Source organism: Neolamprologus brichardi, chromosome 22, assembly GCF_056152115.1.
Source record: "Neolamprologus brichardi isolate AB-2024 chromosome 22, ASM5615211v1, whole genome shotgun sequence".
NCBI lineage: Eukaryota > Metazoa > Chordata > Actinopteri > Cichliformes > Cichlidae > Neolamprologus > Neolamprologus brichardi.
This window is the reverse complement of record NC_142124.1, coordinates 2,925,012-2,939,652: the sequence shown is the minus strand read 5'-3', so window position 1 is coordinate 2,939,652 and position 14,641 is coordinate 2,925,012. Positions and strand designations below refer to the sequence as shown.

General features: G+C 40.8%; 2 protein-coding genes across 3 annotated transcripts in view; both read right to left on the bottom strand.

Annotated features, from left to right (window-relative positions):
* LOC102794111 (protein MTSS 1-like) overlaps positions 1-5,791 on the bottom strand; it is a 77,775-nt gene extending 71,984 nt beyond the window's left edge. For both annotated transcript variants that reach the window (XM_087834883.1, XM_087834884.1), the window contains exon 1: positions 5,397-5,791. In XM_087834883.1, the coding sequence (XP_087691009.1) occupies positions 5,397-5,468 (72 nt within the window). In that variant the 5' untranslated portion in view covers positions 5,469-5,791. The remainder of the gene's footprint in view (positions 1-5,396) is intronic.
* A 6,027-nt stretch (positions 5,792-11,818) lies between these two features.
* On the bottom strand, positions 11,819-13,476 carry LOC148096582 (uncharacterized). Its single transcript, XM_087835403.1, has 3 exons — positions 13,454-13,476; positions 13,337-13,380; positions 11,819-13,257 (listed from the first exon to the last, which is right to left on the bottom strand). Exons 1-3 carry the CDS (start codon positions 13,474-13,476, stop codon positions 11,819-11,821), a joined length of 1,506 nt encoding a protein of 501 aa, XP_087691529.1.
* Positions 13,477-14,641: the final 1,165 nt, after the last annotated feature.

The window sequence follows — 14,641 nt, the reverse complement described above, 5'->3', positions numbered from 1 at the left end:
TTTCATCAGATTTGAGGTGTTACCTCCTTTGACAGTATCACAGTATCAGCTTAAAGCACTTGTTGCAGCTGCTGAGTTTGCATCTTTTGCTGTGAAGTACAGCCAGACTTTTGACCGCTTCATCTTGGGCATTTTTAATCTGTAGCTCTGCTCTAAAAGAACATACGTACCTGGACCCGCCTACTATCCTCAGAAACGTAAAATGATTGGCTAGAATCTAAAGTGTATCACATCTCAGGGAAAAAAAAGCACCGAAATGTGCGCTGCTTTTCGGTCTGGTTACTACCGTTTATGTCAGAACAGGTGCCATCATGGCACCGGATACCGGTACCCATCCCTAATGCTAACACATATCTTTGTCTCTGTTATACAATCCATCCATTCTGCGTATCCACTTCAGGGTGGCGGGGTAAATGTCCCAGGGTACACGCTGGACAGCTCGCCAATCTATCACAGGGCTAACACATAAAGACAGACAACCATTCTCATTCACATTTACTCCTATGGGCAACTTAGAAGCATCAATTAACCCAACCCCACTAACTGCATGTACTTGGACTGTGGGAGGAAGCTGGAGTACCCAGAGAAAAATCAGACAAATCAGGCTTAATCCATCTTTAACACCATAAAGATGCTGCACGAAGCAGGTCAAAGAAACGATCTAAACCCACGGTTCACTGTCCGTTAATGCGAACGCACAATGAAAGTTTAAACGCACACGCAGCTCAGAGTCAAGCAGCTCAGAGTATAAGAGGATGAACCCGTTTCATGAAACATCCAGATCGGTTCCACTTAAACGGATCAACAGTAATGTGTCTGCTTCCCTTTAAACAGCACAGTGATGTGGAGATGATTGACTGCACGCTGCCAAACACCCTCACACTCATACAGCACGATGCAGGAAACCTTTTGCATGTACACAACATGCTAAGCACATCATAACAAACTGAGGGTGAAATATTTTGAAGGGAGGACATGAGTGAAGTGAAAAGAGGCCACAATACTTGTTTTATGCCCTCATCTTAATAAAATGAGGGTAGGAGGTCAATCTCATGAGCGCAGTTCAAAGCCAAACAGTGCCATGAACAACTGAAAGAGTAAAACCACACTAAAAGTTCTCGACATGTGCTTTTCAGTCATTCATTCATGGTGCGTATCACAATCATTCTTACAAGAGGAAGAACTTACAACATGAAACCCTCAAAGCTTCCAAATGTTTGAGGACCAGGTGACAGGAAACCAGTGTCACGTTAAAAGTGATACAAAAGCGATCACTTTACATGTTAACACAAAGCATGACAGAGGGAGTCGGGAGGCTTTCATCAGGCCGTGCACACCACAAACACAAACACGCAGACAAAACGTCTGCATGGAAAAGACAATGAAACGCAGGAGGCTGGAGTCTCCCCACTGACAGAGTGGAAGCCATTTCCACCCACACACATTTACACTAACAAAAGGAAACCTTTGACCGTCTGTGACTCACACGTCTGATCCAAACAGCGGTGGATGATGACGATAATTCAGCAATTAAGATAATAATGAGAATAAAGTAGCTTTAACCTTCGTGTGTGTTATTAGGTGCTCATGATGTCAGAACCTGTGCTGGAGAACAGTGCATTACAAATCTTAATTTAAAAAAAATAAATCAACCAATTGCATTGATTCATTAGCTTGGGTCAGGGCCCAGCTACATGATATCAGCAGAAAAACAGCCTAAAGATGTCAGGAGTCGGGTCTGTAAACCACTGACGACTGTTTTATCTAATCTAGCATGTGGCTGACAACAATCAGTGCTGCACCTTGGACTGTTCACCATGACCTAAGAATACATTTGGCTTCAAACTTATAACACATCCACACTACGGGCATCCAAAGCGCTTTTCTGTGCCAACACAACACGTTTGCCACCATCTTTGTGGTGCTTCGCCAGCACCACTTTCTGATGATATCACTCAGGTTGTGAAAAATGTGCAAGCTAGGACTTGTCAGGGGACCAACGCGTAGCCTGTCATTTGTCTCCCACTCTAATTACCTGATCTGACATCTTCTTAAACAACAGCATTGTGTGATGTGAACCCCGCATTAAAGAGCTTTGTGAACCAGAGACTAATTTACAAAGGGGGCAGGACTTCACTGTCACAGTAGGGGACGGTAAGACGTACGTGTTGTACCAGAAAACCTTGTAAATGTTAACAAACAGAAACTTCAACTTGTTACAAACCATTTAAAAGCTATATTAAACTGAAAACATTACAAATATAAAAACTATGGAATGGACTCATTTTTAATTTAATATGAGATTTGAAAAAAAATCTGGTGAAATATCTCACAATTAACTCTTTTTATTTATTTACTTTCTAAGGAGCCTCCCTAAGAAGCTAAGAGTCGATTGTTAACATGTTTTAATGTAACATAAAGTAAAGAATTTGTGACTTATATCAGAGAATCTGCAGAAATCTCTGATCTTCACCGCAGCACTGCATTATGACCTGTGACAAAGGTCATTTATTTCTGTTTTATTTTTATAGCACTCAATTAATATCCGATCGTGAGTACAATAAACTCAGGTTTACCTCAATTTAGGTCCTTAAAACGTTCCAGCAGTTTAACTAATTGATCTGGCTTCATGGATAGATAGAGTCGGGCATCATCTGCATAACAATGCAACTAAAGGAAGCGTGGTCCCAGCACAGAGCCCTGCGGGACTCCAGAAGAAGACTGCCTACTTACATGAACAAACTGGAGGTAATTCCTTGTAACTTGCACATCAGTGAAGGCCCCACTAATGCTGAATAATATGCACAGGTTTTGGCACAACAACAAGGAAAGAATACACAACAACTGTTGTTAACCAACAGTATCCTAATACTGTCAGCGGCTTGAGGCGACTGCTGTTGTGATTTGGCGCTTTATAAATAAAACTGAATTGAATTGAATCCTGAAGTCCAGACTTGCCTCACAGTGAAAACATCTGAGCCAAAAATATAAAAAAAACCGAAGGACTCCAAGCAGCTGAAATCTTAAGCTTTGGCTTTCTAAATAACAGCAGGAGGTCTTCTAAGTTGCCAAATATTTACTGAGTGTTGTCAAAGGTTACAAAAAAAATGCCTCAGTTCTTAAATAAACTGTTTCTTTAAATGTAGAAAAGACTGAGATCTGTGGCTTTGTTTGTTTACTCTACCTCTGACTGTCCTGACTCTTACTTTACCCAAAGACAGTGATGCTGACTTTTACAAAATAATACAGTTTGACTCATCAGGAGCTCCATATTCAACATCTAATTCAGATAAGCATCAAACTACAGAATGAAAACAGACTGAAGATATTAGCTGGACTCATAACTGGCTTTGTTAATAAAACTAATTTTGTTAATATCTGGTCTTAGCTGTGCCATGTCCTCCTCGCTTTTTTGCATATGAAACCGGAGGAGTTGTACTTACATCTTATGCCATCAGCTTGTCCTCGGTCACAGTTTCCTTCCACATATAGCTTTGCAAAAACTGCATAAAAAGCACTTGCAGCAACAAAAACATAATATTCCAGAAACACGCTTTGCTGATCCGATCAGCTGTTCATAACATTTCCTACGGCCATCAGCACGAACTATCGCATGTCCGCCATGACCTGCCCGAAACCGGAAGTGACGTCATTTGGCGGAAATGTAGTTTTGTTTTTTTTACCATGAAGGCCTCATGAGCCTATACTGGTGTTTTTAAAAGTTATCTTTGACTTTATGACTTTCTGTGTGGTTTCTGGGATGCTTAGGACTCATATTGCACTGCTGGAAATAGTTTATTTTGATGCATATGCTGCTTTTTTTTGCAAATTTGCAGTATAATATTTATTTTCGTTTTTCCTGCAGTATATAAAAATTGGTGTATTTCAAAAATAAAACTATGAAGACACTCAAAATAAATTTCCTGTGGTGGGAAACTATTTTGTGCAACTTTTTTGTATTTACAGTTTTGAGGGATAAACCTCTTAAATTTCTCTAACTAGAAATATATGTTAAAAAAACAAAAAACGATTTTCAATTTTTTTGTAGTTTATTGCACTTTTTTGCAATTTATGTAATTACTATGCACTTAATGCAGACATATTATTAAAATTTAGGCTATAACGGTTGTATTGATGTATAGCAACTTGAAATGCTCCCAAAAATGGCTCCACAGCATGTAAACATATAATATAAGCTCTGGCAGACTTGGTTCTATGGTAGGTCTTAAAGGGTTAACCACTTCTCATCTGCATATACTGATTATTACACAAAGTGCTGCTATTAATTTACTTCTGTCCTCTGGCTAACATGTGGCAGCTCATATTGGTATCGGTCATTACGGCTTGTTGCTGTCTGATTGTGTTGCCATTTGCTCATGAGTAGCTTGCGTCTTTCCTACAGTGTATGTGCTACATGTGTGTGGCAATTGATGGATGTTTGCCAGTTACAACCTGCCATTCAAATGAAAATATGGGTCAGTTTGGTGGACATGCAAACACTAAAGACCCACGAACGTTACAACAGAACACCCCAGTTACAGCCATCGGGTCTCCATGACTGATTGTGTTCTTGCTCAGGGAAATGCAGCTAATGACTCAGTTCACTGTCATTAAGCTGCCATTTATTTCCTCAATTAATCAATGAGGTGTTTGACACAGAAAGGTGGAAAATTCAGTCATAAATACTCAGTTAAAAGCAACATTTAGAACAAAGACGAGCAGAAACGTTCACATTTTAAAAGCTGGAACACATGAAAGCAGCCATTTTTAAAAGGTTTGAGCAAAGCTGTTGAATTTCCAACAAATCAGCTCTGTCACTAAGGAACAGTCACTATAGCCTGAGACTGAAAATTTACACACGTTTCTGGCAGCTCTTACAGATGAGATTGATTTTGAAATATATCTGAAATGTTTGTTTGTTTGTTTGTTTTTTAAAGCAGCCCATCCTAGCAGTTGCACCACTGTGGTAATCAAAACCCCGGGAGTGTGATTTTCTCTGTGAAGCTCGGGGAGGACACCGAGCATTTTGCACTTCATTGTGTGTTTATCTCCTGCAGTGTCACTGCAACAGTGTCATTCATCCCTCCGATGCATTAGTAGCCTGCAGCTGTGTTTGGTTACCGGCATGAAGCTTGGTTTACATGCATTTGCTGGAGAAAGCTGCAGGCGATCAGATCCTGAACATTAACAACCAGCAGACTGCGCTCACCTCCCACTTCGGGCTAATTAGAAAATTAATGATGTCGCTAAAATCTCCGGTTTTCTCTGGTTTTGTGCAACAGGGTCTGCAGATCAGAAGCCTCTGCAGCAGCCGCCCTGCCTTAAACATCAGATGTGTGTAACACAGATGTTAACCACCAGGATCAGGTGGAACAATCGCGTCTTTTTCGCGTTACCTTCATGTCTCCAATGACAGTCTGGAAAAGCCCCCCCAGCGCGCTGCACTCCCTCTCCATCATCGTCTCCATCTTCAGCGGTGTGAACGGAAATTACAAACACGCTCACTCGGAGCTTCTTTAGTCCATATATGAAGCGTCGGGAAACAAACGGGCTTCACAGGGAGGGAGAGAGACGCTGTTCGGTGCGGATGTAAGCGCTCACACTTGCGCTGCGGGGTTTCCCCGGCAGAAGGAGAGCAGAAGGCGGACAGAAGCAGGAGCGCAGGAGCCGGTCGGTGTCCACTCGGAACGCACAAATCCCATTTCAGCCGGAGGAGCAGAGACGCGCCAGAGCGGGGAAGCTCAACCTCACACACCAACCTGCTCCTCTGACACAGCTGAAGGAGACACGGCCCGGGAGCGCGCTTGGAAGGTCGTGGACGCGCGTTCCCGTGGCCCCGCCTTCAGCACAGGAAGGTTTTTTCTTAATGGAAAGATGAGGGTGTTGTCTTTGTGATAGCGCTGGGAAATGACTGCACGATATAAAGCTAGTGACACAGAAACACAAAGGACCCAAATAACTGCTCAAGTATGACAATCAAAGCCATTCTAAACAAAAGACACGCCGAGGCCTGCAATATTAATATTTTATTAGATAAAATGTCACAGAAAGCATGGTTCTGTGACAAAGAACAATGAGTCTAAATTATTTCATATTGATACTTAGTCTTTTTTTTTTACAGATTACAAAAGAGTTAAATTATTGTTAAGTGGAATAATATATGAAAAATGACCGTATTTAACATTACAGAAAAATTTATTCTGTTCAAAAATGTAAAAGAAAAATAATATCAGTAAAACAAATGGGTTTTTTTCCAGCATTTAAATCTAAAGAAGGTAAATTGTGGTTTGTTTGCTAGAACTAGACGAGTAAAAACAGGATATTTATAAGAATTAGTCATTAAAATATTTATTTGGGTTATTGTCAGTCTGTACGTGGCTGATGACAAGTGATGTTGTCATTCATGCAAAACTTCTAAATGCAGCCACACAAAATAATAACCTACTGAGCTGAGTTCTTGAACAATAAAAGTCTCAATAAAGTTTCATTTTATTACGAGCTCGTGATTTAAAGAAATAGAAACCTGAGTAAGACAGATATTTATAATTATACCGCCCCCTAGTGAGGGTTTCGTTGATCTACAGGAAACAAAAATCACAAAGATGATCATCTTTTCTTTTCTCATGAACCAGTCTGACGCTCAGTCTGTGAGGTGTGTTTCAGTGTTTTCATCTCACCTGGTTTGCATATTGTTCCACACACTCATATATACACGTCATACATTCATTTACATGTGCATTAATATAAGTGCATGTGTATGTACACAGTAACGAGAGCAGCAAAAAGGAGATTAAAGCAAATGCAATAATGAAAATTCACAGTGAACCCACATTTTTCATAAAAGATATTAGTGTTGAAGCATGAGCATCATTTATTAAACAGAGTCATTTATTTACCACATTTCAGTCCTGGACAGAGAGTGGACTAACAACACTCCCTCCCTTCACACATAAAGGGACACTACAGAGTTTTCAATCTTTACAAACAAGAACTGGCCTAAGACGAGTAGGTTTCTTCAGGTTCCTTCAAACGCGGGATTATTTTAACAAACATTGTAATATCCCAAACCCAAACTCGGTTGAGTCAGAAATGTTTAAGATAGTTAAATGAGCATGTGTTGGTTCTCTGAGAAAGGCAATCTGCAAACTATATGATGTGCTTCTTCAGCCCAGGAAGGATACTACTCAAAATATTAAGATTAAATGGGAATTGGAATCAGGGATGGGTAAACAAACGAGAACTGGGAGAGGATTTGTAATTTTCATTGGTACTCAACAAGTTCATTAATTGGAGAGACCACTGCTGGAAGAACATTATTAGATTTTTCCCTCATCAAACTAAATCTAAAAATGGGACAGCAGCATGCTGGAGAAGATGTGGATCAGAAGAGGCACATCATTCCCAGATCTTTTGGGAATGCCCTAACTTAAAAAAATACTGGCTGGGAATTCATAAAACTCTGTGTGAGGTCTTTAAGATAAAATTTGATATTAATTTTGTAAATTTGTACTTGGGCCTGGTTGCTGGCTCGGTCCGGGGAGGGGACACAAAGCTCTTACAAGAGCTATTAGCAGCCAGCAAAAAATTAATAACCAGGAAGTGGCAAATCCAACTCCGCCAACACTTGATTGGTTTAAGGTGGTTTTTGAAATATTTAAAATGGAAAAGTTGACATTCTTTTTAAAAATTCGAAAAGACAAATTCTACAAAATATGGAATAAATGGATTAGCTTTGTGTCCCCATCCACCCTGAATTTAGGTAAGACCAGCTCTGAATTGGTGCATCTCCCATGTATCGTACAATGTCAGGTCGACCCTCAACTTCATAATTTGTTCATAATGTACTTTATGTAAATAAGTTAAACAGGCTGCATTATGTAAACACTGTCAAGCACCGAGATCACTTTTTGTTACCTGAATGTAAAACAAAAGGAATAAGAAAGTCTTTTTTTTAAACTAAATAATATCAATGCACTTTATTGTAACAAGTCCTTTTTTCAATAAAAATATAATAAAAAAAAGTATAAATTACTGTCAAAGTGAAGTCCATAAAATCTGTTTATTTTTAAAGTTTGCTACAATTTAAATGAGCCGGACCAAAGAAACTTTGGTCAGCTGAAGTCTTGTGCAGTGATTTATTTTGTCTGTGTCACCGTGACGTCTGACGTCTGGTGTTCATGGAGGTTGGAGGACATCTAATGGTCAAATGTAGTCAGTGAAGCTTTGGCAGAAAACAGTATGAGAAAAAGCAACAACACACAGTGGATTACATTATCCATGTAACCACATAACAAACATTACAATCACCTCTTGGTAGAGATGATTGTAAGAGCATTCTGTTTTCTGTAGTTTGAACTATCAGGACAAGATACTGAAGCAGAAAGAACATTCACCTCCACCCACCCATAACAGGTCATGTTTAGTCATGTTTGGTCTTTACATCTCACTGTGAGCTGTTTTATATTCTTAGACCTCTGAGGACTCTACGAGAGAACACACTACACCAACTAGAGAAGTAGAGAATTGTTACAATCTTGTGTCTTTGTCTCTCTGGAGCCGTTAATTTGAAAAATCCTGTCAGTCACTAGAATTTTAACGCCATAACATTTTCCAAGATGGCCACCTCTTCCAACAGAAGAAGCAGCTATTCTACTGCAAACTTCAAGAAACTTCAAGAAAAAAGTAAGAAATAGTAAGAAACTAATAAAATACTATTGGATTAGATGTTCAGGTGGTGCAGTAGCACTGTTGCCTCACAGTGTGCAGTGCTCTTAATGGTATTTGAACATTAGTGCGGTGGTTAGAATTTGATCCAGGCCAGGGCCTTTCTGCGCAGAGTTGGTATGTTGGTGTGGGTTCTGTCGGGATACTCCAGCTTCCTCCCACAGTCGAAAAACATGCAGTGAGTGGGGTCGGGTTAGTTGGTGATTCTAAGCTGCTCATAGGGGTGAATGTGAGTGTGAATGGTTGTCTCTCTCTCTGTGTTTGCCCGGCAACAGACTGTTGTAGTTCCTACAGTCATTTAGACAATTCCAGTAATATAGTTACTGTGTTCTTGTTAATGATAAACTACAAATTTACCTCAAATTACTAAAATATCTGTACTTAAGTACGAGAACTGATTCTAGAACATAAATATCTGCTATCGAAAGAATCGATCACTATGTGTTTGGACTAATATTCAAACTTATTTCCAGTTTATTTTGTTTTCTTTAAACCACAGGGATGGCTGTGCTGTTTTCTAGTCTTTAGCATTGGATTGTGTTATTTTATTCACTGATCAGGACTCATACACACTTTGTACCATTTTATGGTGTACTCCTTTTAATCTATTTTATCTAAAGTTATCTTATCTTTCTTTATAGCTTATTTTATTTTCTAACTGTTATCAATTAATTTTTTGTAATGTTTTACTCATTCAAATTTGTAATTAATTTCTTTGATTTGTGTTGTTAATTATATGTCAGTTATTGAAGCATGTCATTTCTTTTATTAGCTTTTTAATCATCTTTGAAACACTTTGTTCAGTAGAGTTTGACTGATTTAAGCAGCTGCATCAGCCTTGCAAACCGTAGCCTTTCATGCAGTTTCTGACTGGAGGTTTCTTCCTGTTAAAAGGGAGTTTTTCCTTCCCACTGTCGCCAAAGTGCTGCTCATAGGGGGTCATATGATTGTTGGGTTTTTCTCTGTATGTATTATTATAGGGTCTACCTTACTATATAAAGCACCTTGAAGTGATTGTTGTGATTTGGAGCTGCATAAATAAAATTGAACTGAATTTCAAACATACAAACCTGAAGATTGCACATCAGAGGCAGGAGAACATTTTCTGCTCTGGGTCTAAACTTCTTACATCTACAACATGAAGGACCTTAAAGTGACTGATGATGCGATTTGGCACTGTTTAAATAAATATGAGGGAGTAAAAGATCCATAAAGCAAATATATGTTACTGCAGATGAACTGCAATGCGCTTTTGACTAAAGTGCATTTTGATTGAATGTAAAGCAAAGCCCACAACAGTGTAGTGTAAACGGTGTGCTACAAAATATCTATAAAAAGTTTTACAATATCTATATATATCTATATATCTATATCTCTATATATCTATATATATATATATATATCTCTATATCTCTCTCTCTCTATATATATATATATATCTCTATATATCTATATATATATATCTATATATCTATATATATATATATATCTATATATATCTATATATATATCTATATATATATCTATATATATATATATATATATCTATATATATATATATATATATATATATATATCTATATATATATATATATATATATATCTATATATATATATATATATATATATATATATATCTATATCTATATATATATATATATATATATATATATATATATATATATATATATATATATATATATATATATATCTATATATATCTATATATATATATATATAGAGATATATATATAGATATAGATATAGAGATATAGATATAGAGATATATATATAGATATATATATAGATATATATATATATATATAGATATATAGAGATATATATATATATATAGAGAGAGAGAGATATAGAGATATATATATATATATATATATATATATATATATATATATATATATATATATATATATATATATATATATATATATATATATGAAATGATGGTAAAACCCCCAAACAAGCGACAGACACTACGAAAGCTGAAAATGGAAAACCAACAGTGAGATTATTGGAGCTGGGATCGGATGGTGAAGTGTCTCCTGCAGTCAAAGCTGTGTCATTTTGACCACACAGACTCGCTGCTTAATGACAGGGAGAAACACCACACACACAGGAAGTCAGTGTCCTAAAAAACAGCACTGTCATTATCTCCCCAAACTGGAGATGACTAAGCTAATAACAGCTATCAGAGAGGAGGAGGGGTGGGACGGTGTTTGGGCAAGAAGCAGCAGAAAAGTGAAAAGACTAGAAAGTAGCATTTGATGATACATCGATGACAGATGTGTATTAATACTCAAGACTTTTTGTCCAAAGACAAAGCAATAGTGAATATTCTCTACAGAATAAAAACACTTTAATCTGAGCCTGTTAAGACAGTTTACTTTTAAGGCACAAAAAGAGAACACCTGATACTGATGGTGAAGGAATGACATCCACACCTTTCAAAGCTATAATCGCTGCTTGTGCTTTGAACTGCCTTAGTTTATGCTAATCCCTAATAGTGACCACCTGCTTGGCAGACTACCACCATTTTCCGTTTAGCATCTGGTTGGTTGTAGTCCTCAGTGGACTGTAATTTTTGCCATTGATAGAAGGCATTAAACTGCCATGTTTCCACCCCTTGTTCTTGAAGTGAAAATTGTGGTTGTGAACCCCGAACACTTGAAACATTAAAGCTAAGCAGGTTTGCTTTGCTAAGCTACACAACTGTAAGATAATTACAGTCTTTGGGGCTTGAGAGGAATTTTAGGTTTAACATTTCAGGGAAAAAGAAACAAAGAGTGCATTTTGTGCATCAGTTTGTATACTGCAACATTATGGTAGCAACAGTACAAACCTAGATCTGAGCAGCTCAGTTTATCATGAGTGCATGCATAAAACTGAACAAACAATAGCCAGGGACTGCAGCTCTGTGCACTTTATTAATTTTAGAAAATCTGATGCCATGCCAGAACGAGCTGCAGGTGAGGCCAGAAACCTGAGGAGAGGAAAAATAAATTAAATAAATAATGGAGTTTTTATAGCTTCTTAGAAACAAAACAAATAAAAGTCAACCATTCAGAAATACCTATCGCTAATATCTGTTGTAGATGGGTGCCTGTTGCTGTGGCCACAAGTAGAGATTTCTTGATGAAACTGGAATGGGTCTAAAACTTCTTGGATCAGCCAAGTCCCACATGCCAGATTTGGTTTGCAGCACACCTCCACTTTGAGAGTTGGCTTCACTGCCCTGGGGCTTGCTGACTTCGTAGCGTGGCTGCTGGGGGAATGGCTGGGCCTGGGGCTTGCTGGCCTCGTAGCGTGGCTGCTGGGGGAATGGCTGGGCCTGGGCCTGGCTGGCTTCGTAGCGTGGCTGCTGGGGGAAAGGCTGGGCCTGGGGCTTGCTGGCCTCGTAGCGTGGCTGCTGGGGGAATGGCTGGGCCTGGGCCTGGCTGGCTTCGTAGCGTGGCTGCTGGGGGAATGGCTGGGCCTGGGCCTGGCTGGCCTCGTAGCGTGGCTGCTGGGGGAATGGCTGGGCCTGGGCCTGGCTGGCCTCGTAGCGTGGCTGCTGGGGGAATGGCTGGGCCTGGGGCTTGCTGGCCTCGTAGCGTGGCTGCTGGGGGAAAGGCTGGGCCTGGGCCTGGGGCTTGCTGGCCTCGTAGCGTGGCTGCTGGGGGAAAGGCTGGGCCTGGGGCTTGCTGGCCTCGTAGCGTGGCTGCTGGGGGAAAGGCTGGGCCTGGGCCTGGGCCTGGCTGGCCTCGTAGCGTGGCTGCTGGGGGAAAGGCTGGGCCTGGGCATGGGGCTTGCTGGCTTCGTAGCGTGGCTGCTGGGGGAATGGCTGGGCCTGGGGCTTGCTGGCTTCGTAGCGTGGCTGCTGGGGGAAAGGCTGGGCCTGGGGCTTGCTGGCCTCGTAGCGTGGCTGCTGGGGGAAAGGCTGAGGCTGGGCCTGGGCCTGGGGCTTGCTGGCCTCGTAGCGTGGCTGCTGGAGGAAAGGCTGGGCCTGGGGCTTGCTGGCTTCGTAGCGTGGCTGCTGGGGCAGCGGGCGAGGTTGGGGCCGAGACTGAAACATACTGGACTCATCGCTAAACTGTTCTTGCTTGTCGTGTGGCTGGGTCTGGTTCTCATTATTTGGCCGCTGGGGGACAGAATGCATCTCAATTGCATAACTTGAGACGATTCCTGCATCAATCCGGTTTCTTTTCTGGGATGGTGCCAAACCCCACATGGCATCCTTGGACTGGAGGGCACCATCAGTATTACCCTGGTAATATGATGGTTTGTGGGGTTGTGATGAGCCAGATCTGTAGCTAGACATGCTTTCTTGTTGAAGGTAACCATTTAATGGCCTACCAGAGGAAGCACCAGCACCACCAGGCAAACCTGCAGCAGTGGGGTAAGAACTCTCAGGTGACCCATAAACACCCAGAGGACTTCGGGGCTGTGCATAGCTCTTATGTCTGGAGACAGGAGTCTGATTGTGTGGAAAATCCTCAGCCATCCCAACACTGGAGTAGCTCCTCCTGTAAGTAAGAGCTAGAAAGAGAAAATTAAAGCGACAGTGCTCGAACAGGTTAGTGATTGCATAATGTAGTTTGCACACATCAATACTTACCCTCAGCATGCTTGCTGAAGGCCAACAGTGACAGCAACAACAACCTGGAAATACAATGTGTGTTAAACAAAGTCAGTATATCAACAGATTTGCTAAAATGGAACAAAGCAATTTTACCTCACACAAGGTCCAGAGGCCATCGTTCACAAAGCACAACCCAGCAGCCTGCAGAGCATGCACAACAGGTTGAGAACCAATCATATAGCACTAATTTGAACCAGGCGGGAGAGATTAGCAGATGCTCGTCCATCCACCTCAGCAGCTGTTTGGAATTAAACTAATTAGCCAGCGTAGTTTGTAGACTACTTACAGGATCAGCTGACCAAAGTGATGACAGAACTTTAACCCCTGTCTCTAATTGTTGAGGCACCCAACCATGAGTTTTTGGATGCCACCTAAATCCAGTAGAGTTTACATTCAAATTTGTGGTGGACAAGACATGTCTTCACACCAAGGTACCCCATTCCTTATTGGTCTATTATCTTAAAATGGGTGTTAAATTATGAAATATACTAAAATAAACCTAGTGATGAAAATTCAAGACTTTGGTTTCTAAAGGTTTTATGATATTTTAACATAAAAAAACACATGCTGTCCCTTTTGTCCACTATATGGTTGTAGAAATGTTTTTAGCATTTTATTTTTGTTTAGTCTTACCAATAAAATGTAGATAGGAAGGAGTGTTCTGCAGGTTCACATTTGAAAGGAGACTCCAATCAGGCAAGTCTCCTGGACCAGACGGAGTGAGTCCCCACGTCCACAAGGCCTCTGCCCCCCAGCTTTGTGGAGTTGTCCATAAAGTGTTCATGCTGAGTCTGAGTCTACAGAGGGTCCCGGTGCTGTGGAAGACATCATGCCTCATCCCTGCACCAAAGACGCCACGTCCCAGTGGCCCCCAGGATTACAGACCTGTCGCACTGACCTCCCACATCATGAAGACCCTGGAAAGGCCCATCCTGGACCAGCCGGCGAGCACTGTGAGGGTCATGTTCTTTTACTTTTCCACTGCTTTCAACACCATCAGGCCGACCCTCCTGGGTGATAAGTTAGCAGCGATGCAGGTGGATGCTTCTCTGGTGTCCTGGATTGTCGATTACCTGACAGGAAGACCACAATATGTGCATCTTCCACAGTGTGTGTCTGACAAGGTAATCAGCAACACAGGGGCACCACAGGGGACTGTCCTCTTCCTCTTCACCCTCTACACCACAGACTTCAGCCACTGCACAGAGACCTCCATCTTCAGAAGCTTCCTGGTGACTGGTGGTTGGATGCATCAGCAGGGATGATGAGACAGAGCACCGG

Bases quoted from the DNA above. Each gene is read 5' to 3' on its own strand.
- LOC148096582 (XM_087835403.1), bottom strand. From the start codon at position 13,476: ATGGCCTCTGGACCTTGTGTGAG. The intron at 13,381-13,453 runs GTAAAATTGCTT...TTGTATTTCCAG, and splicing joins GCCTCTGGACCTTGTGTGAG to GTTGTTGTTGCTGTCACTGT. The intron at 13,258-13,336 runs GTAAGTATTGAT...TTCTCTTTCTAG, and splicing joins CTTCAGCAAGCATGCTGAGG to CTCTTACTTACAGGAGGAGC.